This window comes from Mandrillus leucophaeus, unplaced genomic scaffold, assembly GCF_000951045.1.
Source record: "Mandrillus leucophaeus isolate KB7577 unplaced genomic scaffold, Mleu.le_1.0 Scaffold658, whole genome shotgun sequence".
NCBI lineage: Eukaryota > Metazoa > Chordata > Mammalia > Primates > Cercopithecidae > Mandrillus > Mandrillus leucophaeus.
The window spans coordinates 269318-293245 of record NW_012107119.1 but is presented as its reverse complement, the minus strand read 5'-3'; the positions used below and the strand labels follow the sequence as shown (position 1 = coordinate 293245).

General features: G+C 40.6%; 1 protein-coding gene and 1 pseudogene across 1 annotated transcript; both read left to right on the top strand.

Moving 5' to 3' along the window:
* Positions 1-5340: 5340 nt before the first annotated feature.
* Positions 5341-8951, top strand: NPVF (neuropeptide VF precursor). Its single transcript, XM_012001300.1, has 3 exons — positions 5341-5519; positions 6798-7198; positions 8712-8951. Exons 1-3 carry the CDS (start codon positions 5382-5384, stop codon positions 8761-8763), a joined length of 591 nt encoding a protein of 196 aa, XP_011856690.1. The 5' UTR covers positions 5341-5381; the 3' UTR covers positions 8764-8951.
* Positions 8952-20213: 11262 nt separating this feature from the next.
* Positions 20214-23928, top strand: part of LOC105554738 — a 28726-nt pseudogene continuing 25011 nt past the window's right edge.

Below are 23928 nucleotides of genomic sequence, written 5' to 3'. Positions count from 1 at the left end.
CACAAATGGTTGCAAAATACTTTGCAAACATGAAATGCAAAATAAGACTCTAATGCCTATAAATACTGCCTTATAACAACTAGGCTATACTTAGATGGAAAAGAAGAAATAAACATTATAAAAAGGCAAGTGCCCTGGAAGTATGCTGCTGGGTTGAGGAGAAGGGCTCCATAATGGGGCTCCTCCAGATATTAAATTAACCACCTTTTGGTAGCCCTCACTGTGACCTCAAGAAGCATAGAACTATGCATAGAGTGAGCTGCCCCTTCTACATAAAGATTTAAGTAGAAACTTGCATCCCATGGCACAAAACCTCTTATTTTAAATATTTACTAGAAGTGCAAATAGACAAGAACCTTACAAAGTCAAAAACCCAAACTTAAGTCAGCTCCTTTTCTGACTGGTGAAATTGAATTCCCATTCTACCTGCCTGCCCGAAGTTAGGATGGGTCTAGTGGGCATAGAGACATGGTAAGCAAGCAGAGAATCCTTTTCTGTTCTAAAGTGGGCCTGGTGGAAGACCCTGAAGCATCACCAGGAAGCACTCCCTGGGACTGCGCAGTCTCTGTTCCTACCTGTCCTGGTGTTTGGGCACAACTGACAACCATCAACACAGTAAGATCCATCAGAACATATTGAACTTATGGAGCTGCATACTCAGCTGGAAACAGAAAAATCAAAATTCACATTCAACCTATTTATACTTAATTGTATGGAGCTCAGTCTGGGAAAGTCTTCAATGTGAAATCCCAAAAAGATGATGTTAAGACATTATGATTTCACAACAAGCCACAAACCTAGGCCAACACTGGGGAAAAATAATTAAACAACTTCAGTTGTAACTCCTATTTCACATAATAATAAAAAATTATCAATTAACTTAGAAATAAAATTTCCTGGGCATCTGTGCAATAGACAATGAAAATACTCCTATGTTCTACACAAGCAAGCTCCTTCCCTCACAAAGTTTGCGGAGCCATGGATGGTTCAGGACAAGTCAGAGTGATAAGAGCAATGATTAGCAAAGAAAAACCAGTTATCTCTTAGAAATATGGAAGTCAAGAGAGACTTTTCACAACATATCATACCTCAGTTGAGGCCCAAACAGTGAATAGGTGTGAGAAGGAGAGTGGCCAGTGGACAAACGTTACATGCACCGGAAAATCATGGGCAGAGGCCTGGAGGTGAGAGAAAGCTCATCTATTTGGAGGAACAGAAAGAAGTTCATCATCAAGCAAGAAGCTGGTAGGGGGTGGCAAGAGTCCATGCAGGCAAATAAACAGAGATAAACAGAGTACAGATCATGAAGGGTAGGCAACCTGAGTGATTCTGAGGGAAATGGGAAACAACTGAAAGACATTAAGAAAGAAAGTCATAAATGTACTTTGGGATGCCAAAGAGGGTGGATCACGAGGTCAGGAGATTGAGGCCATCCTGGCTAACACAGTGAAACCCCATCTCTACTAAAAATACGAAAAATTAGCCAGGCATGGTGACACGTGCCTGTAGTCTCAGCTACTTGGGAGGCTGAGGCAGGAGAATCACTTGAACCCAGGAGGCGGAGGTTGCAGTGAGCCGAAATCACATCACTGTACTCCAACCTGGGCAACAGAGCAAGACTCCATCTCAAAAAAAAAAAAAAAAAACTTGTCTGATTGCGCCATGGAGAAAGAATTGGAAAAGATCAAGAAAAGGATCTAGGCAAGAGAAAAATGACAAACTGAGTTATGGCCATGGGAGTGGAAAGAAGCAAGCAGATTTAAGAGCCATTTAGAAGTTGGAAGAGAACAGACTTTATCAGGCAGACTAGTATAGTCATTAAGTTCAGACTGCTTGTGTTCATACCCTGGTTCTGACACTTACAGGGAAAGTTGTTTAATCCCTCTGCACCTCAGTCTCCCTTTCTGAAGAGCAGGCACAATAGTAGTAGCTGTTTATGGGATTATTATGACAGATGAGTGAGTTAATTCACAAAATACTTAGAAGAATTTGTGGAACATGATAAATGCTTTAAAAAATTGGCTTTTATTATTATTGAGTGTAACAGTCCGAAACCAGAAACACAATTATCATCAACTGTAGAATAAGATGTGGGAGGAAAAAGGAGGAAATAGGGATCTCACAAGGGAATTTAGCCTGGATAAATGAATGGATGATAGTAACCTTGCCAGTTATAGACCTGTTGCTGCTCAGCTCCACATCTACCCTTCAATGCATGCTTCGAGATAAGGGAGATGGACCCAGTAAGCATTTCTCCTTTGCATAAGGGATAATTTTAAGTTCCGTCAGTAGAAGGTACTGAAGGGTTACTAAAGCAAAGAGGTACTTTTCCTGATCTAATCATGCATCCACTTGCTTGCTTCTCTGTGTGCAGTGGCCAGTAGTGCATGTGGGGTCATCCAATGGTGCTCACCCCCATCAGGTTTCAGTGAGAGATTCCTAGGAGTCTCACAGATATTCTAGAAGTTGCCTGGCCTACCTACATTCCAAAAGGTCTCCTGCTTGAGACTACAGATAAGTTCTGGCCTGGAGCAACACAGCAAACCTCCCTGCCATCACACTTTCTCCAATATGATTTAAATTCCAACCAGCTTGTTCTTTCCTTGGATATTGTCTCTCAACTGTAGTATATTCTTCACCCCTTTATAGTTAATTTCCTGTTATGATTAATAATTATTTATATTAATCACTTTCTGTTCAAGTTACTGTGTGTTTTCTGTCTCCTGATTGGACCCTGACTGATGCAGTACTATTCATCATAATGAGAAACATAGGAGGAAAAATAGGTATGGAAAAGATAAATTCCATTTCGGACATACTGAACTTGAAATGCTTGTGGGATGTCCAAACAGCACTGTCTGGTAGGAAGCTGAGTGTTTGGGGGTTCAAAAGCTCAAGAGAAGTGACCAGGCTGGAGAGATAGGCTTAGAATTGAGTAGTCCTAGAGCCACTAAAATCTTAGCAAATGAAGCGTGTATTTAAATGTCACAAGTCCGAGAGAGAGATTTTTTTTTAATTTTTCATATGCTTATATGTCTCATCAAGAGATCCTAAACCAATTAATCTGTATGTATGTATACAGTAGCACATTTCAACAAAAGATTTATGGTGATTTCATACTGTATATGTTCTATATCTGTTAACACTTTCAAAGTTAAATGAAGATATAATTGAAAAGAGCCAAGCCCCATTTTGTTTGTTTGTTTGTTTTGTTTGTTTTTTCTTTTTATTGAGATAGAGTCTCACTCTGTCACCCAGGCTGGAGTGCAATGGTGTGCTCTCAGTTCACGGCAACCTCCGCCTCCCGAGCTCAAGCGATTCTCCTGCCTCAGCCTCTCGAGTAGCTAGGATTACAGGCATGTGCCACCACTCCTGGCTAATTTTTGTATTTTCAATAGAGATGAAGTTTCAGCATGTTGACCAGGCTGGTCTCAAACTCCTGACCTCAGGTGATCTGCCCACCTCAGCCTCCCAAAGTGCTGGGATTACAAGCATGAGCCACATGCCTGGTCCAAGCCCCATATTAATAAGAGAATTCTAATTACCTTCCAAACTTGGAGGCCCAACCTGGTGAAGGCAGGGAGCAATTAGTCATATGTGGATGCTGACTGTAATCAGGAAAACTCTAATGGATATGCCAACATCCCAAGTAGCAGCACTGAAAACTGGTGAGCTGCTAAATTTGCATTTTATTTGAAAATGACAACTAGATAAAAATATATTTTGAAAAAGACCCAAGCTGATGCCTTCTGCTTTTTCTGAGGTATGAATTCAGTCAATAAAACTTGCCCCTTGATTCATCCATTTCTCAAGAGTTTGGATCTACTGACTACACACACACACACACACACACACACACACACAGAAATTCCATCAGCATTTTGCAAAAGAACAATTTGGAAGAGGAATGTATTAAATCCTCAGGGAAATTAAACCCAAATAATCCAATAATGGCATTACAAAATTAACACTAGACTATGAATTGAATTAATTGCCTCCTACTGCGGGATTCTTGGCTACCACAGACCAAAACAAATGAAGCCAATGATGTCAAATGCCTTAAGAGAGACCACAGGCAAGTTTGTATCACAAGAGTTCACCCACTGTGGTTTTTCAACTTTCTGGCTTGTTCTGGAGATCAATACGAAGAAAGATCTTCACTTCTGCCATCTCATGTCTCAAATTACATACGGTAGGTTGGTGAGAGATGTGAGAGGTGGCCCAGTGCTAGACACAACAGAGCAATTTTACGACTCTTTGTAAATTACCTCTAACTGTCTGTGTCTAGAAGTAGCTGGACTGTTGGAAATCCATGCAAGTCTTTTTCTCCTGAAAGGGCTGAGGGACTGGTGGGAACAAGTAAAGGTGTCTCTAGAACCCAGGCAGTCTAGTGATAAGGCAGATATTTAAGAACAATCAGCTGCTCCAAAAGAGATTCGCTTTGGCATTTCAGTAAATACGCATTTATTTCTGTAAATTCTCTTTTAATGCCATGATGTCAGCATGCCTTTGGCAATACGTGATTACCTAAATAATATGTGTCCTGGGACCAGCAAAATTAGCATGTATATGACTTACCAGGCCCCTGCTCATCTTCCTAAGGACTTTGAGAGGGAAGGAAGGATGCAGCATCTTGATGGAAAGAAAATTTTGGTGATTTACACAGCTTTACAAAATAAGACCCCTAGAGCAAATACAGAGGGTCTGACTGCCTCCAGCTTCTCCTGAGACTCCAGTTTGTCAAAATGCCTCTCGAGTATTTGCTCGTATACACATCCTTCACGTTACAGCTGACACTGACCCCTGAAGCTTTTTAATTACCAAATAGCATTTTACAAAAAACTAATTCATGGCATTTTGTTGGGATATTATAATTTTTTCACATTCTTAATTTTGCTTGACATTTTGAAAATACTATGCCTGACTCTTTTGTGCAGATTAAAGAAAAAAAAAAACCCAGCGCTAGCATGGATTAAATACTTCTTTTTCCTTCCCTCAAGAATTGACACAAACACCAAAAACAAAATACTTTTTGTTTAAGCTTAGAGAAATGAAGCATTCTGTTTGTTTGGAATCTTAATTACTATCGCCCCAAACTTACCTAATTAGAAACTCTTTTATAATGAGGAAAATTGTTTTCAAAGTTAATGAATTTGCAAGCACAAACATTGCTGTCTTCCCAGAATGAATTATTCACATTCCTTACATGCATATTTTAGTTGTACACTCTAATTAATATTAGTACTTAAAATGTGTGAGATGGATTTCACTGTTAAAAAAAACTTGCCTTTGTTTTTAGACGATATAAAAACACCACAATTTTTTTCTCCTCTCATAAACATTGGGCTGCACATAGAGACTTAATTTTAGATTTGGACAAAATGGAAATTATTTCATCAAAACTATTCATTTTATTGACTTTAGCCACTTCAAGCTTGTTAACATCAAACATTTCTTGTGCAGATGAATTAATGATGTCCAGTCTTCACAGCAAAGAAAATTATGACAAATATTCTGAGGTAAGTTTTTAAAGTCTCTCTGAGTAGCATTAATTATATAATATTAATCCTAAGTCTAATGATTTTGTAAAGAGTAAGAAGTAAGTTGGTGTGTACTCTGTTTTATTGTCAAACTTCAGCCTTCCTCTGACAATGTATACATGTGACTTGTATTATTTAGCACAGCAGCGATCAGGCTGGCTTCTGTCATAACAATTGTACTGGTGAGTATGGTACTTAGCAAGCATACAGCACATTAATAATTTTCAATCAACTCACAAGTGCATATTTGTAGTGAATGGTTGGCAGAACTAAGATGTGGATACATTTCAGCTGGACATTCAAAGTGTTTTAAACTGAAAACAAACAAAAAAAAAACACATTTATTTTGGGCTTAGCAATGACAAACTGGCCAATGTGTACTAAATCTATACCTTAATAAAGTGTCTACCCCTAGATGGTAAAATTGCAAATTGTTTTTATTTTCTTTCACATGTTTTGCAAATCTGCTGAAATTAGTGTGTATACTCATTTTACTCAAGCAATAATCAGAAAACAATCATTTAAAAATCTCCATATGGACAAGCTCCTATGGTAAAGACTAAATCTAATTAAATATTCTCTGTATTTGAGATGCTTCCTACAAAGTTGGCATATTTGTGATGCAGTAACCCATAAACCAATGGGTTCTTTACTAAAAATGTATTTTGTATTCTAATAAAAATGCAATTGGTTTCTTGAGAAAGCTTTAGAGTGGAACCCTCAGTAAGATGGAATAAAAAAAAGAAATTCACTGGGCCTCCTACAACTATACCCCAAAAACTGGCCAGCATCTCTGTTTCGATGTACCACGTTTCCATGTGCCTCTTTGGCCTTTAAAGAGAACCATGAAAAAGGAGTGGGAAGTTTCTCCAAAATCAAATTACAAAAATATATAAAATATTCCATAAACAACATGAATCAAAAAAAAACAAAAGAGAATAACTGCAGTAAAATAAACTTTTGCCTCATTTCAGAACTTCATTATGTTCCTGCTGCTTGAACTCATTGTTGTATTCACTATATATATTTTATAAATATTTTATGGTTGTCTTACAATAGTCTAGGGACAGAGAAACTAGATTGCTTTAAAAAGCTTAACACAAATTATTTATTAAAAAATTCTGCACATAAGAACACAAATTTTGTTTATAGCTTTAACAATTCTGCAGATTAAAGTCTAGATTTCAGTTAATTGGGGGCTTAAATCTATTGCTTATAACAACAGTATGTTATTGTAATGGTCATTTCTAATTATAGCCTAGAGGCTACCCAAAAAGGGAAAGAAGCCTCAATTTTGAGGAATTAAAAGATTGGGGACCAAAAAATGTCATTAAGATGAGTACACCTGCAGTCAACAAAATGCCACACTCAGTCACCAACTTGCCATTGAGATTTGGGAGGACCACTGAAGAAGAAAGAAGCGCTGGAGCAACAGCCAACCTGCCTCTGAGATCTGGAAGAAATATGGAGGTGAGCCTCGTGAGACGGGTTCTTAACCTGCCCCAAAGGTTTGGGAGAACGACAACAGCCAAAAGTGTCTGCAGGACGCTGAGTGATTTATGTCAAGGATCCTTGCATTCACCATGTGCCAATGACTTGTTTTACTCCATGACCTGCCAGCACCAAGAAATCCAGAATCCCGATCAAAAACGATCAAGGTAAATACCTGAAAACCAGTCAAAGTGCATGGGCAGTTATATAGAGGTGGTCTAGAAACTTTAAAAATGACTACACCTTTTCAACATAAGTTTCTAAGACAGTAAGTTTCCTAGAAGGAGAGGCAAAGACACAAGGAACTGAATATCTGTACATTGGGAACTATAGAAGGCCAGGTATAATAAGCATGGCTCAAGGTATAAAATCATAAGATGGCTTCCCCTAAGCCACATATGAGCATCAGTCTCATTATCCTATAGCTGCTCACTAAGTCCATGCAATGACAGGATATTGTCCGACACGGGACCTCTCCCACATAAAAAGCCTCACAGGAGAGAGTCGTTCAGGTGTAAAGGACCCCATCTCAATAATCCAGGTCTCAAACGCAGCAAGTTTTCTTTCCTGACTTTTAATCAAAGTGTTTTCTTTTTTCTGGATCTCATCTTATAAACTCTGTTATAATCATTATTTATATTAATTAAGAAATATGTATTATCTCCTATGTATACATCAGAATGTAAGATTTAAAAATTAATAAGCTACCTACCTATTATTTTACAGTAGAGAGTGTATGCTTTAAAAAAAATTTTTTTATATGAAGTAGAACATGATGCTTTAGTTAAGACTTGAAGAAAGTACAGTGGCAGACTGTGTCACCTTATCTGAGAGACCTTCTCAGGACACTCCAGGTTTGTTTTTTTCCATGGTACTTATCCCCATCTGACATATATTTAGGGTCCATGTCTTTTCCATTTCTTTTCCATGTGACTTATCCCTATCTGACATATATTTAGGGTGCATTGCCTTTATTAGAATTTCAGTCCTACAAATCCCATAATTTTAGTCCACTGCCATATCCCCAGAGCCTAAGAACTGTGTCTGCCACATAGTAAGCCCTCAATATTTGACAGAATAAATGAAATAAGAGAGGCACTAATAAGGTCCTGCAGAGTCAGAAAGGTCAGAAAAAAAGAGGATGTTTCTGTATGTGGAAACCTGCCTTTGAGAAGCAGCTTTCTCTTGAACATTCGGAGACTGGTGGGAAGAGGGAGGTCATTTTTAGGCACTAAAGCAAGGTGAGCCAAGAACAGCTGAGGCACCCTTTGGCAAGAGCAAAATGTATGCGAAGAGGAGAGAAAGAAGGCTAGACAGAGTAAGAGCAGAGAGCGCAGATATTGAGGACCTGGACAAGGACTTGGGGCACCATTCATCAGGAGAGGGAGAACCGCTGACATTTCTGCTGAGGTTCTGGGGTGTCATACAGAGGCACAATTGACAGCTAATCAGATGTTGGGAGTGGGGCGGTATGGAGGGAGAGAGATGAATCAATGATAAGTGTTTGGGCCTGAGTGCCCATCACAGATTCAGCATCTCCCCAATATCTCGCTCATGTCAAGTGCAACACAATTCAACTCAAGTATAATTAGGCAGTTAGGACTATGGCCTGTATTTGTATGGACTCTTGCATGCTGTTGTTCTGATGGGTGAGAACATTTTGCACTGCTTACATTTTAGGAGACTGGTATTCCAGAAAATGGATGATGCAGAATTGAAACAAGAAAAATAAGAAACCTGGAGCCTGTCCCTAAAGCTGTGGCCTGTAATCTACAAATGGCTCTATAGCGAAGACCACAAGGAAGAGCAGCTGCTTACATTTCATCAGCTATGGATCATCAACGGCAATTTTTCCTTGTCAGTACGATTATAATAGTATCTTGAAAGTTGTAAAAATTTAAAGCATATTTGTTATGTAAAGTTAAAAGGATTTTTGTCTGAATAAAAAAGAGCATTGCAAATGCTTTAGAAATCTCTGGTAATTGAGAGAGAGAGACAGAAGACCCTCCTCACTACCCTATATAAAAATCATAGACACGGTTACACTTAATTAAAAAAAAAATTAAACAGAAGAGCACCCTGAAAAACATTATGATGGAAATTAAATAATTTTCCAGAATAACATGGTTGACAAATAAGTGAACAAGGATTACAAATCACTTATAAACATGTTTCTGTACACCCTTTCTATCATGTCAAATGTTAATGAATCTGTGATCAATTGAAATGTAAATATCATGTAATACTACAAAATAAAAACTCTTAGACTTTAGGGAGATAAAAGAAAAAGGCAACTATGACTTACCTCTTTTAGTGTCTCCTCTGTCTACATCCAGAAATTTGCTTCTGGTGAGTTTCTTTTCTCCTCATTTAACATTTCAAGTTTTTGGTTTGCAAAAAGATCTGGCTATTCCTCAACTAAGAATTTATAAATTCAGTACCCCACAACACAAATGCACAGTGACGTGCCTTTAATCCTAAGGATATGAAGTCCTTGATCAGATATAACTAGTTTATTGAACAGTCTCAAGTCCACTGGGCGCACACAGGAAATGGTTTTATTTTTCTCCCATTGTGCCCCCCGCTGGGCTGTGTTGAATCTCCTGCCCCTGCTGATCAAAGTTCCCTTAATGATACCCTGGACATACTGCATAACTCCCTCAGTCACTTCCTGATATTAAAAAACTTTGTCAAGTCCAGTTGAAGACGCCAACCTCATATCCAAAAATAAAATGTCCCCACCCACCCCCATGGCTGGCTGGGCTGGAGGAAGGGCCTAAAGTAGGAAAGGGGCAGGTCTGCTCTTTCTCCCTTCCTCCCCTTGCTCACCTGAGAGGTAGGGTGCTGGGAGGGAACACGGTAGGCTCTGAAAAACAATCTCCCCTCCTATCTTCTCCAGGGCACAGGAGGAATGGGGATAGTGGGGATGGTCAAGAGAAGCGGTCTCCTCCTCTCTATATAAAGTTGCTGCTTCTACAAAAGCGTTCTTCGGGAAGACTTGCAGGGGCCTTCACACCGGTCACCTACCTGGGGGCTCTGGATGCTACTTGATCTCTTCCAGCTACCCCCATCTCATCTGTTCTCCCCATAGTTTTTATTGCCAGACAGAAAGGCTCAAGCCAGCCACCCTCCCAGTGCCCGCTTGATGCATAGAGAATGCAGACATCCCAGCCAGCCCAAGGGTGGACTGCAGGTTGCCACTCCACTGCCCCCCATTGTCTCCACCCCTCTTGTCCCTGTTTAGGAGGGGGCAGGCCGGTCACAAGTCTACTGCCTAAGCAAGCAGCCAGTCAGAAGTAGCATGCAGTGCGCCTGTCAAAACCCCATATTCTAGAAGTGGTTTTCTAGGAACCACTCTTACTTGGCTTCTTGGGGGAGCAGCAACTGCAGCAGGCCCCCTCCAGGGCAGACTCTCATACCTGCACGTGTTGGAAGGGCACGGCCAAGGCAGGGAGGGCTGCTGTGGCTCTGCCAGGTCTTAGCAAACCACGAGCGGGTGTCTGGCTCCTGCCATCCATGGTTCTCTTTACTTAGCATCTCTTCTAAAGTATTTAGCCTCTCTGTACACCTCCAGTTGTGGTCCCCGGTTGCCAATTCTGAGTGACAGAGAGAGTATCCTGCAACATCCTGCTACACTAATAAATAAAAGACCACCTGGTCCCGTGAGAGTGTATGACACAGGGAAACTTCTTGTTATAAAAATGGATTCTTTATCTAAGCCCCTAATCTACGGGAAATGTTAGCTGAATAGCCAACTGTTGGCTGTCCCCTCATCTGCTTGGCTTACTCTGTTGTGCCACCACAGCGGCTCCTTCACCAGCTTCCATAAGAACCCCATTCACGTAACTCAACGTGGAACTTGCGATTTTGCAGAGGATTTGCGGGATTGCATGGTGCAGCATTTCACTGGGAAAGTCTCCATCAGGCCTCTTCCGGGTCCCTCATTAACTGGACCACTGGCAAGTTCCCCTCCTCTCTGACTTCTGTTATTCACTCCAGAGTGGCTTCATGGGTGTGCAATCCCTGCAGTCACACAAAGCCCCACGCTTGGCTCAGTGCTCTGCTGTCACTGTCTTGAATTTCTTAAGTATTTCAAGGGGCCCCACATTTATATTTGCACTGAACCCTGCATATCATGTAGCCTGTCTTGCTTCCCCCAGACTCAGCCCTGCTGGATCCCACAACACCCGTGTTTGTTAATCAGAGCAGCTTCCATTTTCTACATCAAACCCAAAAGCCAGCTTCATGCAGGCCTGCGAGGTCTGTTCCATCCTACAGTGGGTATCAAATACAACTGTATGATTCATGAAGTGTGCTCAAAATGCAAATTTATTTTTGTGCCCCACTGCCGCTTTCTAATACAAGGGATGGGGAAGAGGGTGTGCAGAAACCTTCCTCTGACCCTCAGTGAAAGCTTGGCCAGATGCCATGAACTTCACCTCTCTCTTAAGTAATGTCAAGCCTTTGGCCTCTCTGAGTCAAAAACACACAGTCTCAATTCCATTGTCATCAACCTTTCAGCCTGCGTTCAGCTGCTCATACATTCATTCTGCACCCTTCCCTTGTTGAGGCCTAAGTCTGGAGACAGGACCGTGGTTGGCTTCTGTTCTCTCTTCCACCCTCATCTGCTGCTTCTCTCCCTGGCTGCCTTTTTGGACTGCACTGGGAGTTAAGAGAATTTGGGATGAGAGGAGAGGGGATGAGATAGTTCTCACCTGGATGGACTCACTCTCAGGACTCAGGGGATGGCGCTGCCAACCATTACCGGACCCTCTCCCTGCCATTCTGTCGTACTGTGAAACCTTCCAGGCCCCACCGTGGCCTCAGCCCTCAGCCCTGGGGCATGGGCATCCACTCCATACATGCTTATTTCTCTTCCGGAGTCCTCCTGAATAGGACTTGAAACATCTCCAGTAACTCTCTGCCTGCCGCAGCCTGTGGCTGGTTGTGCGCAGCTGACCCTCCACACCTGGCTGTGATCCCAAATGGCTCCTCTGTCCTGCTGCCCCCAGGCTCTTCAGCCTTTTTGGCTTCTGTTTTTCTCAACCTCATAGAATACATTTCCTTATCCTGTGGAAGCCCCTCCCTGATGAAGGGTGAGGAAGCAGTAATTCCAGACCCCTGGGCAGGGACACAGGTACCAGCTCACAGCAACGATGTAACAGCTCTCTCCAAAGGAATCTCTCCTGAACCCAAACACTATCCTTTTATTGTCTCCAAGTCAGCGAAGGAAATGAGGACTGGTGGAACCAGTTTCCAACAACATCCTTTAGAAAGTCTGCAAATAGTGATCTGACTTCGGAATTGTAGATCTATTAGTTTTGGGGGTTTGGGTTAAAACTTCACTTTTCACATCCTTTGCAACAAAGATGAATCTCTCCTTAAGCGGAGTGCTCACGGCTGCTAAAATGATGTTTTGTCTGAATCAATAAGCATATATATACATTTTTCTGGAGAGAGAGTTCATAATTCTTGTGGAGATTCTCAAAGGGGTTTGTAATCCCATAAAGTTTAAGAATCACTATAATAAAGTGTTATGACTAGAATTATTTTAAGTTAATATCTAATCCAACTTACAGACGAATACTGTTATCTGATTGGCCATTTAGGTGTTGAGAACACAATACCAGAACAATCAAAATCATTTCAGTAATTTAGCTTGAACTTCCTCCAAATACTGGCATTGACAGTGGGATAAAATAGAAGTGAGGTGGTCATTGTGTTTTTCTCCTTAATGTGCTTTTCCAGGCACTTCCTTCCAAATATCCGTTCCACCTTCTCTTCTCTTCCAACACTTCCTTTTCCCAAGGAAACTCCATCTGTACTGGTCCTAACCCAAGCTTCAGCTGGCCTGTGAAGGCAGCAGAGTGCGGGGCTTCAGAGGGACGCTGGGATGGGACACACCAACACACAGCAAGGGTTTTCATGGAAGGTGGCTTTCACGTGCTCTCAGGTCTGCATTTCATACATCACACTATGACAATGACCTTGAGAAATACAAAAAGGAAAAAAAAAAAAGTATTGACTCTGGGACAAATTTCTCAGTGAGAAAAATGAAAGGTCAGTGTTCACCTGACTGTGACCAACAAAATGAAATGGACAGGGAAGGTGAGTGTGTTGCCCTCCGTGTGTTTATTCCTTTTTTCCCCTTGAAGAGCTTCTTGGGAACATTATGTGAGGCTCTGTGACCCAAGTTTTCTTATTACATAATTAACACACCAATCCACAAGTTATTTCCTGAAAACATACACTTTCACATTTCCGTGCCTTCGTTCCTGCTAGTTCCTTCAGCTCAAAGGTCTTTTTTCTACCAATCAAAATCCTTTGAGACACAGGTCAAATTTGGATGTAACTGCATATGATAAAAACCTAAATAATACTGTTTTAACCAAGAGAAACTTTTTTTTCTCCTCACACCAAATGGTCGGGAAGGAAGCAGTTCTGGGCTGGCATGGGAATTCCACACCCTCATCCAGGATCCAGACCCTCCCATCCTGCTGCTGCACCGGCCCAAGTACACGGCTCCACCAGGCCAGCACGTCCCTTTCCAGGCAGTAGAAACAAAGGGGCCGGGTAAAGGGGTGCTCTTTCCTTAAAAAAAAAAAAAAAAAAAAAAAAAAGCCTGTTTAAAGAGCACCATCCAGTGGGGTGGAGAGCAAGGGGAAGGAGAGCATTAGGACAAATAGCTAACACACGCAGGGCTTAAAACCTAGATGATGGGTTGACGGGTGCAGCAAACCACCATGGCATATATATACCTATGTAACAAACCTGTACGTTCTGCACATGTATCCCAAAACTTACAATAAAATAAAATAAATAAAGCGCACCATCTGACTACTTCCTCTTTCATGTAATTGATCACCCCACTCTGCAGGTGAGACTGGGAAATGTCGTTTCTCCATTAGGCACATTGTCTCAACCACCATTACATGAAAAAAGAGCATGAATATCAAGTGGACAACTTAATGGGTTCCCCCCCCAATACGCGCTCACTGCTTTGTTATAGAAAATATGAAACATATATTAATGGTTTTTCTTCACTAAACCAGGGTTAACAGTGGTTCTATGGACATCTGGGACTGTGTCATTCTTTGTTGTGGGGACTTCCTGGTGTATCGTAGGATGCTTAGCAGCATCAGAAGCCTCTAACCACCAGAGGCCAGTAGGATCATTCACCTATTGTGACAACCAAAAATATCTCCGGACATTGCCAAATGCTCCTGAGGGTGGAGTGGGGGGTCATCCTTAATTAGAAACCACTGTACTAGACTCCTGTAATCATCTTTGACTCCCCTCCCCCCAGCTTAATAATAATAGTAATTATTAATTGTTATGATAACTATATATTTTAGCATTTAAGGCTATTTTAACCACTTCTGTTAATACTCATTTTTATGCATGAAAACTGAGCTCAGAAAGAACTTTCCCAAGAAATGAGAGCTATAGAGTGGGTTCAACCAAGGTCTGATTTTTAAGTGTTTCTCTTCTGAACCATCATCCACTGCCCTGTTCACTACCACACAACCACCTGCCATCCAACCCTGCAGCATAATAAGCATTCAGGAAACATGCATTGAATTATGTTTAAATAAGAAAAAAATAGATACACTGAAGCCCAGGAGTAAATCCCTGGCATTTTAAAACACTATATAAAGATTTTAGAAGGAAGGGAGGCAGGCAGGAGTGGCAGGGGAGAAAGGAAGAGAGGAGGCAAGGTACGAAGAGGGAGAAGAAGGAAGAGAGGGGAAGGGAGGAAGAATGGGAAGAAAGAAGGACCATAGATTCCTGAAGAGCTTTAGTTTAGTTGTTCTTTAAGGTATCTACTTCTACAGCAGGCAAGGAGATGCCTACCTTACCAGTCATGAGTGATTGTAAAAGGTAAAAGCATCACAGAATACAAACCTGACCACTTTTATCTTGGACTCTCAAGGAGCAAGTCATGTTTCTTGATTTTTATCCTTTAGCTAACAAGGTGCTATTGTTGATGATAAAATGTGACTGTCAGTTTCTGCTTCAGTAGTAAAACTGAAGTGGTCCAAGCCAGGCACGGTGGCTCACGCCTGTAGTCCCAGCACTTTGGGAGGCTGTTGGGTAGATCACTTGAAACCAGGAGTTCGAGACCAGCCTGGGCAACATAGTGAGATTCCATCTTTATTATTTTTTTTTAATTTTGTAATAAAAGGAAATTGCAGCCATCCAGAGAGCCACTGAAATATGCAGTCATGGCAAATGGAGTGAAGGCAAAGGCAGTCAGTAGGTAAACTTCTGCCTGGATGGGTCTTGCCTCCCTGGCTTATTTGCGGTCTGCTACAGATCTCACTTATGAATTAGGACAAAGCAGTAAAGGAATTAAAATCAATCAGAAGTAAGTTTGCTCCTGCGCACTGGCATGAATCGTAGCAGCCGTCCCCTCCCTCTCACTCAGATGGGCGTGCGAAGCTGAATGCTCTGTGGAAAACAGAATCACTTGCTTCTTGGAGTCAGGCCTGTCTTCGGAAAATAGTATGTGGTGAGCATTTGTCCCTCTTTATTATATCCAGTGTTTACTTGGATTTCTTATTAAGTGGCCCAGAGTTCCTGAAATGTTTATTAGATGTTGCACATTTTATTCACCATTGCTAGAAATATTAAAAATCAGAAAGATTTCATTTGCCCTTTTCAAATTTTTTTAATTGTAGTAAAATATATATAACATAAAGTTTACCATTGTAACCATATTGATGTGTAAAATTCAGTGGCATTAAGTACATTTCACTTGCCTTTTTACATAGTCTGATGCTATTCACTAATTATGCTCACACTATTAATACCTACAAAATCACACCCAAAGCTTAAGTGCTATTTTAGCTACCACACACACACACACACAAAAAAATCCTATGAGAAAAATAAGGATTTATAAATGACAGACTCTTATTTAGTAATGTCACATTTTTCACCAGAACTTTACATTTTTCCTACAGCCCTGTTAAGCTTGTCTTAAAAGGGGGTAGTTGTTGCTAATCTTTTTCTCTCCTGAATTCTTTTATCATCTCACCAGTTTATAATGTATTAGATTCACCTGAGACTAGAGCGACTGCTTCTTTGGAAATGCCTGAGACAGCAAAGGTTTCTGTTAGCAGTCAGAGATGCACATACATTAATTTCAGCACAGTAATGAAAATGAAGAGTTGATTAGTTTAATTTTCCTAAGAAATGAAGAATGGTCAACAATCACTCATCTGCTATTTTATAGCACTTTTCTTTGACCTTCTGGGCTCCTTCACATTCTTCCTAATAGCCTATTTGTACTTTGCTTCTCATCTGCTTCCCTGATCTTTTTACATTGCAGTCAATAAAATTTAGAACCTTTGCACTTAATATCTTAGAATATATAATAATAATAATTAGTCAAATAGATGCCCAAGGATAACTAATAAAAATAATTGCTCATAAAACATGCCACAGCGTTTTCCTTTCATAATATAACATGAATGTGACACATATAATCCTATGTGTAGCTTAGGAAATAGAAAGTATTATCACCCATTACTCTCTTCCTAAATATAGGAACTAAAGTATGAAAGAAGCCAAACAGGAAAATCACGACTAGAATCAGGAGTGGAATTAAATTATAACCAGATTAATGTCAAATTAATACTCTCTTTGTAGAAGTAGAGAAATATTATTTTAATCCTGAAGAAAAATTATCTTAAAATTTATTTCCCTTCCTGCCAGATTTCTAAGCATTGGTATATTGTGGTTAATAAAATATAAAACTATTGTTTCTCTTTCTTAAAATATGCAACAACAATAATTAGCTACAGCAATGCACCAACATAATTTGCAAACTGCTTTTAAAATATCACCTGGCTTCCTCCTTTGTAATTGAAAGCACTAAGATGTAACCAATATTGCAAAATTACTTTTAACCACTAGAGGGCAGAAAATACTTCACATTTGTGCATAATTAATTTTAAATTCTTAGACCAAAACAACAATAAACACCACCAGCACAACAAAAAGACCTTCTTGTTTTATACTGTACACTTAAGGCTCAGTTAATAACCTTAAAACTTTTTAAATTTTAAACTAAAATATAATTCCAACAGTTTAAAGAAGGCAAAAGTAAACATGTTTGTTGCATCTTAAGTCTAGTTACACATTAAGGATCGTTTCTTAGCAGCAAGGAATCAGCACATCCTCTAGAAAAGGCAGAGGACTTAAAACAGCACCCATTGAGAATAAGCAAGACTATTTTTACATTAAAATATCTGCAGTGGAATGTAAAGGTGGTATTTATTATAAAATTGAAAGTCACCAAAGTCACAAAGCAATCTAATGCGAAAATACTTACATTGGAATCTTTAATGTCTATATGTATTCTCTTTTACTACAAACCAACTAATTGTGGCAAAGATCTAATTGTGGCAAAGATAGTTTTAGCTTCCTCCTAATTTATCTATGTGACCTAATTAACTTTTGCTTCCCTCCCAATGAAGCCATTTGCATTTCAGTAACTAAGGCATTACTTTGTTTGATTAGAAAGTACAACCTCTTCACTTTTTCACTCTCATTAATTAAAACACATCATGGTAAATTAAGCCATTTGGATTTCAGTGTGGGTGGGTGACATTTTAACTACTGCCCCTTCAACCTTCTCTCTCTGTCAATCTCAGCTATGTCCTACATCATGGGAGAGTGAGAGGGCAATGGCAGCAGGCTGATGGGGGAACGGAGCCAGCAGGGAGCCAGGGGTTATACATCACTGCAGACGGTGACTTCTCTGATGCATGAGGCACTCACTTGCCAATCAAACCTGATACAGCTTTTACCTTGTAGGGTTATGCGTGACTTTATCCAAGACATTAAATCATTTCTGAGGTCTGGTTTCTAAACCTACACAAACCTGCTCTCCCCACTTTTCAAGTCTCCCCGCTCTTCACTCTAACACTAATAAACACAGCACAGTGCTACAGCTAAGGTGGGGTTGGGACAGGGTGGAGGTGTCACTCCTTGCGGACTAAGAAAAGCAATGCACTTTTAAAAGCAGGGCTAGTCACAGAAGAGAAAAGCTTCTGTATTATTATCTATTGGTGGCAGTTACAAACTGACAAATTTGAAAGAATCTTCTAACAATTATAGCTGCCCAGAAATAGATCTAACATGAGCCACAGGAAGGTGTTCCAGGATGGTTATACAACAGGAATATCACACATGTCATTTCTGCATGAGATGTGAAGATTTATGAGTTGACTTCTAAACCCTTATAATTCTTCTTTTAAAATTAATGTTATCTTTCACAAAGAAATACATGTGTAAAGATTTAAAATTCCAAAGAATTCCACAAGGCGAATCACCCCAGTTTCCCAGGGACAGTTCTGATGTATATGAGTCAGCTTGAGCTGCCACAACAAATACTGTAGACTGGGTGGCTTAAACAACAGACATTTATGTATTTTTCACCATTCTGGAGAATGGAAGTCTGAGATTGGGATGCCAGCATGGTGGAGTTCTGGCGAGGGCTGTCTTCCTTGCTTGCAGATGGCCACTTCTCACTATACATTCGCATATCTTTTCCTTGGTGCATGTGCATGAAGAGATCGCTACGTCTCTCTTCTTCTTCTTAGGAGGACACAGTCCTATAGGATTAGGGACCCATCATTATGACCTCATTGAACCCTAAGTACTTCCTAAAGACCATCTTTCCAGATACAATCACATTGGAGGTCAGGGCTTCAACATACGAACTTGGGGCGGTGGGGTGGGGGGAGGCATGACTTAATTAACAGCACAATTTATGCCTATTATCCCAGTGTAATTATTAACAGTGATCCCTTTCACTCTCAAAAATGTCTCAGTTGGATGGAAAATGACCATCCCAAGTCCCAACTTCATCCAATCCCAATTCCTCTTCCCCAGAAGCAACTACTTGCCATTTGTTATGACTTCCTCTATTTGGCTACAATCGTCTAAAAATCATTATTATACCAGGTGCATCAGTTGAAAATTGCATTTGGATGGCCAGGCATGGTGGCTTGCATCTGTAATCCCAGCACTTTGGGAGGCCGAGGTGGATGGATCACCTGAGGTCAGGAGTTCGAGACCAGCCTGGCCAACAGGTGAAACCCTGTCTCTACTAAAAATACAAAAAATTCGCTGGGTGTGGTGGCAGGCACCTGCAATCCCAGTTACTCAGGAGGCTGAGGCAGGAGAATCGCGTGAATCTGGGAGGCAGAGGCTGCAGTGAGCTGAGGTTGTGCCATTGCCCTCCAGCCTGGACAACAAGAATGAAACTCCGTCTCAAAAAAAAAAAAAAAAAAACTAAATGCATTTGGATACTAATTTAGAGACCAAGGGGGAATATCATTGACTTAAAGAGAAAGGAGTTCCGAGAGGTAAGTTTCATGAAGATTTATTTATCTGAAAATAAATTGTCCTACCTCTAAATTTTGTTAGAATTTTATACCCAACCAAATTCTCAGCAAAGTGAGGGGCTAGGAAAACTTGTGTCCTTGTTAAGACACGATACCTACACCTCCCTTCACAGTAGGATTTTCTACCCAAGCTGTCAGATTTAGCGGGGAATGTTCAGCTGCGAAGAGCTACCTGGCCCACCAGAATGCCTTCCCAGGTCAATGGCATCCAATACCTTGTCAAAAAAGGGGTATAAAGGCCATTTACACCCATCTGGATTGCTCTGGCAGGCCATATGTGCTCCAGAGCGTCACAGAGGGTTAGCCAAGGTCTTGCCAAGGTTTCCTCACAGATGGACTTCTTTTTCTGCCCAGTTTTTCTCTTCCTTATCTTTCTTCCTCAGGTGTTGACCTTCAATAAACATCTTGTACTCCAAACTGCATCTCAGCATCTGCTTCCAGAAAGACCAACCTGTACCAAATGAGCAACACAGTTCAAAATTCAAAAGGTGCAAAAAAAACACCAACACGGCACATGTATACATATGCAACAAGCCTGCACATTGTGTACATGTACCCTAGAACTTAAAGAATAACATATATATATATGTAGTGAAACCTCTCCCTCTCTCCATTCAATTCTAATTACCAATTCCCCTGGCCAAAGTCAACCCATGTGGCCAGGTTCTTGTGCATATTTCCAGAAATTTTCTATGGGCATATAAGAAATTGTGTGTGTATGTAATTTATAAGAAAATATGACTCTCTCCTCCTGCCACCCAAGATGCCGAAAGGAAAGAAGGCCAAGGGGAAGAAGGCAGCTCCCGCCCCCGCTGTCATGAAGCAGCAGGAGGTTAAGAAAGTGGTGAGTCTCCTGTTTGAGAAAAGGCCTAAGAATTTTGGCATTGGACAGGACATCCAGCCCAAAAGAGACCTCACCTGCTTCATGAAATGGTCCCACTATATCAGGTTGCAGCGGCAGAGAGTCATCTTCTATAAGCGGCTGAAAGTGCCTCCTGCAATTAACCAGTTCACCCAGGCCCTGCACCGCCAAACAGCTGCTCAGCTGCTTAAACTGGCCCACAACTACAGACCAGAGACAAAGCAAGAGAAGAACCAGAGGCTGTTGGTCCAGGCTGCGAAGAAAGCTGCCAGCAAAGGGGACATCTCCACTAAGAGACCACTTGTCCTTCAAGCAGGAGTTACACCGTCGCCACCTTGGTGGAGAACAAGAAGGCTCAGCTGGTGGTGACTGCACACGATGTGGACCCCGTCGAGTTGGTTGTCTTCCTGCCTGCCTTGTGTCATAAAATGGGGGTCTCTTCCCCTGCATTATCAAGAGGAAGGCAAGACTGAGACATATAGTCCACAGGAAGACCTGGACCACTGTCGCCTTCACACAGGTGAATTCGGAAGACAAAGGAGCTTTGGCTAAGCTGGTGAAAGCTATCAGGACCAACTACAACAACAGATACGATGAGATCTGCCATCACTGGGGAGGCAATGTCCTGGGTCCCAAGTCTATGGCTCACATTGCCAAGCTTGAAAAGGCAAAGGTTAAAGAGCTTGCCGGCCAGGCACGGTGGCTTACGCCTGTAATTCCAGCACTTTGGGAGGCCGAGGTGGGCAGATCACCAGGTCAGGAGATCCAGACCATCCCGGCTAACACGTGAAACCACATCTCTACTAAAAATACAAAAAATTAGCCGGGTGTGGTGGTGGGCGCCTGTAGTCCCAGCTACTCCAGAGGCTGAGGAAGGAGAATGGCGTGAACCCGGGAGGCGGAGCTTGCAGTGAGCCAAGATCGCACTACTGCACTCCAGCCTGGGCGACAGAGTGAGACCCTCTCTCAAAAAAAAAAAAAAAGAACTTGCCACTAAACTGAGTTAAATGTACACTGTTGAGTTTTCTGTACATAAAAATAATTAAAATAATACAAATTTTCCTTCAAAAAAAGAAAGTATGTAATTATTTTATTATCCAAATGGTAGCATACCCTATGACTATTCTATACCTTAATTTTTTTTTCCGTTAAGATATATCTTGGAGGCCAGGAGCGGTGGCTCACACTTGTAATCCCAGCATTGTGGGAGGCCAAGGTGGGCAGATCACCTGAGGTCAGGAATTTGAACCAGCCTGGCCAACATGGCGAAACCCCATCTCTACTAAAAATACAAAAATTAGCCAGACGTGGTGGCTCACACTTGTAATCCCAGCTATTCTGGAGGCTGAGGTAGGAGAATCACTTGAACCTGGGACGAGGAGGTTGCAATGAGCCGAGATCACGCCACTGCACTCCAGCCTGGGAGACAGAGTGAGATTCCATAAAAAAAAAAAAAAAAAAAAAGTATATATATATATATATATATATGGGAGGTTTCACATTAGTACATAAAATGTATCATCAATAACGCAACCTATGGGATACAACAAAAGCTTTCCTAAGAGGAAACTTTATAACAACACACACCTACAACAAAAAAGAAGAAAGACTGTGTAAAATTTGTGACAGTGAAAAAAAAATGTTTTTAAGGGGAAGACCCTAAATAAACCACCTAACATTACACCACAAGGAACTAGAAGAAGAACAAAACACAAAGTTTTGTTTTCTTTGAGACATGGTTTCACTCTGTCACCCAAGCTGATGTGCAATAGTGCAATTGGCTCACTGCAGCCTCTACCTTCCGGGTTCAAGCGATCCTCCTACTTCAGTCTCCCAAATAGCTAAGACCACAGGTGTGTGCCACCATGTCCAGCTAACTTTTTATTTTTTGTAAAGACAGGATCTTGCTGTGTTCCCCAGGCAGATGTTGAACTCCTGGGCTCAAGAGATCTTCCCACTTCAGCCTCCCAAAGCACTAGGAATACAGGTGTGAGCCAGTGTGCCTGGCCTAAACACGAAATTAAACAGAGGGAAGAAAATAATGAAAAACAGAACAGAAATAAATCAAATTAAGCACAGAAAAGCCATAGAAAGAATTGAGAAAGCTAAAAGTTTTTTTGAAAAAATAAACAAAATTGACAAACCCTTAGCTAATTTAACTAAGGGAAAAGAAAGAAGACTCAAATAAATAAATCAAAAATGAAAGTGAAGAAATTGCAATAGATGACTCAGAAATAAAAAGGATTATAAGAGACTATTTTGAACAATTATTTGCCCACAAACTGAATAACCAGAGGAAATAAAGTCTTAGAAACATACAACTTACTAAGACTGACTCAGGAAGAAACAGAAAACCTGGACACACCAATAATAAAGAGAGAGATTGAAGAAGTAATCAGAAACCTCCCAACAAAGAAAAGCCAGGATCTGATGGCTTCACAGCTGAATTCTACCAAACATTCTAAGAGGAATTAATACCAGTACTTCTTAAACTCTTCTGAAAAATAGAACCCAAAGAAATACTTGCAAACTCATTTTATGAGGCCTGCATCACCTTGATACTTATGCCAGACAAAGATATCACAAGAAAATAAAACTACAGACCAATTTGTCTGATGAAAATTCATGCAAAAATTCTCAATAAAATATTAGCAAACCCAATCCAACAACACATCAAAACAATTATACATCATGATCAAGTAGGATTTATCCCTGGCATGCATGGCTGGTTCAACATATGCAAATCAATCAATGTTATACATAACATTGACAGAATGAAAGACAATCACATGATCATTTCAAATGGTACAGAAAAAGCATTGGACAAAGGCCAACATCCTTTCTTGATAAAAGTTCTCAACAGTTTGGGTATAGAAAAAAGCTTTCAACATAATAAAGGCAACTTACCAAAAATTCACAGCTAACATTATAATCAATGGGGAATAATGAAATCTTTACCACTAAGACCTGCTACAAGGCAAGGATGCCCACTCCCCTTGCCTTATAAAAACAATCCTAAAATTCAAATAGAACCATAAAAGACCCCAGACATCCAAAACAATTCTGAAGAGGAAAAACACAGTTGGGGGCATCACACTCCTGACTTAAAACTATATTGCAAAGCTATAGTAATCAAAACAGTAGGGTACTGGCATAAAAGCAGACACATATAGTAGGAGAACAGAATGGAGAGCCCAGAAATAAATCTAAACATATACAGTCAACTAATTTCTAACAAGGACACCAACAAGGCACAATGGAGAGAAGATAGTTGCTTCACTGAATGATGCCTGGGAAAACTAGAGTTCTACATGCAAAAGAACAAAATTAGACCCATATCCATCATACACCATACACCAAAATCAACTCAAAATGGGTAAATGACATAAATATAGGATCAGAAAGTACAAAACTCCTGGGAGAGAACATAGAGGGAAATCTCCTGGATATTGGCCTCAGCAATAGCTTTTTGTATAGCACACCAAAATCTCAGACCTAAAAAGTAAAACTAAATAAATGGTATTCTTCCATTTGTTTGTGTCCTCTTTTATTTCACTGAGCAGTGGTTTGTAGTTCTCCTTGAAGAGGTCCTTTACATCCCTTGTAAGTTGGATTC

What these genes read in the sequence shown, in the direction of transcription:
- NPVF (XM_012001300.1), top strand. Translation starts at nt 5,382, where the DNA reads ATGGAAATTATTTCATCAAAACTATTCATTTTATTGACTTTAGCCACT. An exon ending in ATTATGACAAATATTCTGAG is followed by an intron (nt 5,520 to 6,797) that starts GTAAGTTTTTAA and finishes TTCTAATTATAG; the next exon opens with CCTAGAGGCTACCCAAAAAG. An exon ending in CCCGATCAAAAACGATCAAG is followed by an intron (nt 7,199 to 8,711) that starts GTAAATACCTGA and finishes CTTACATTTTAG; the next exon opens with GAGACTGGTATTCCAGAAAA.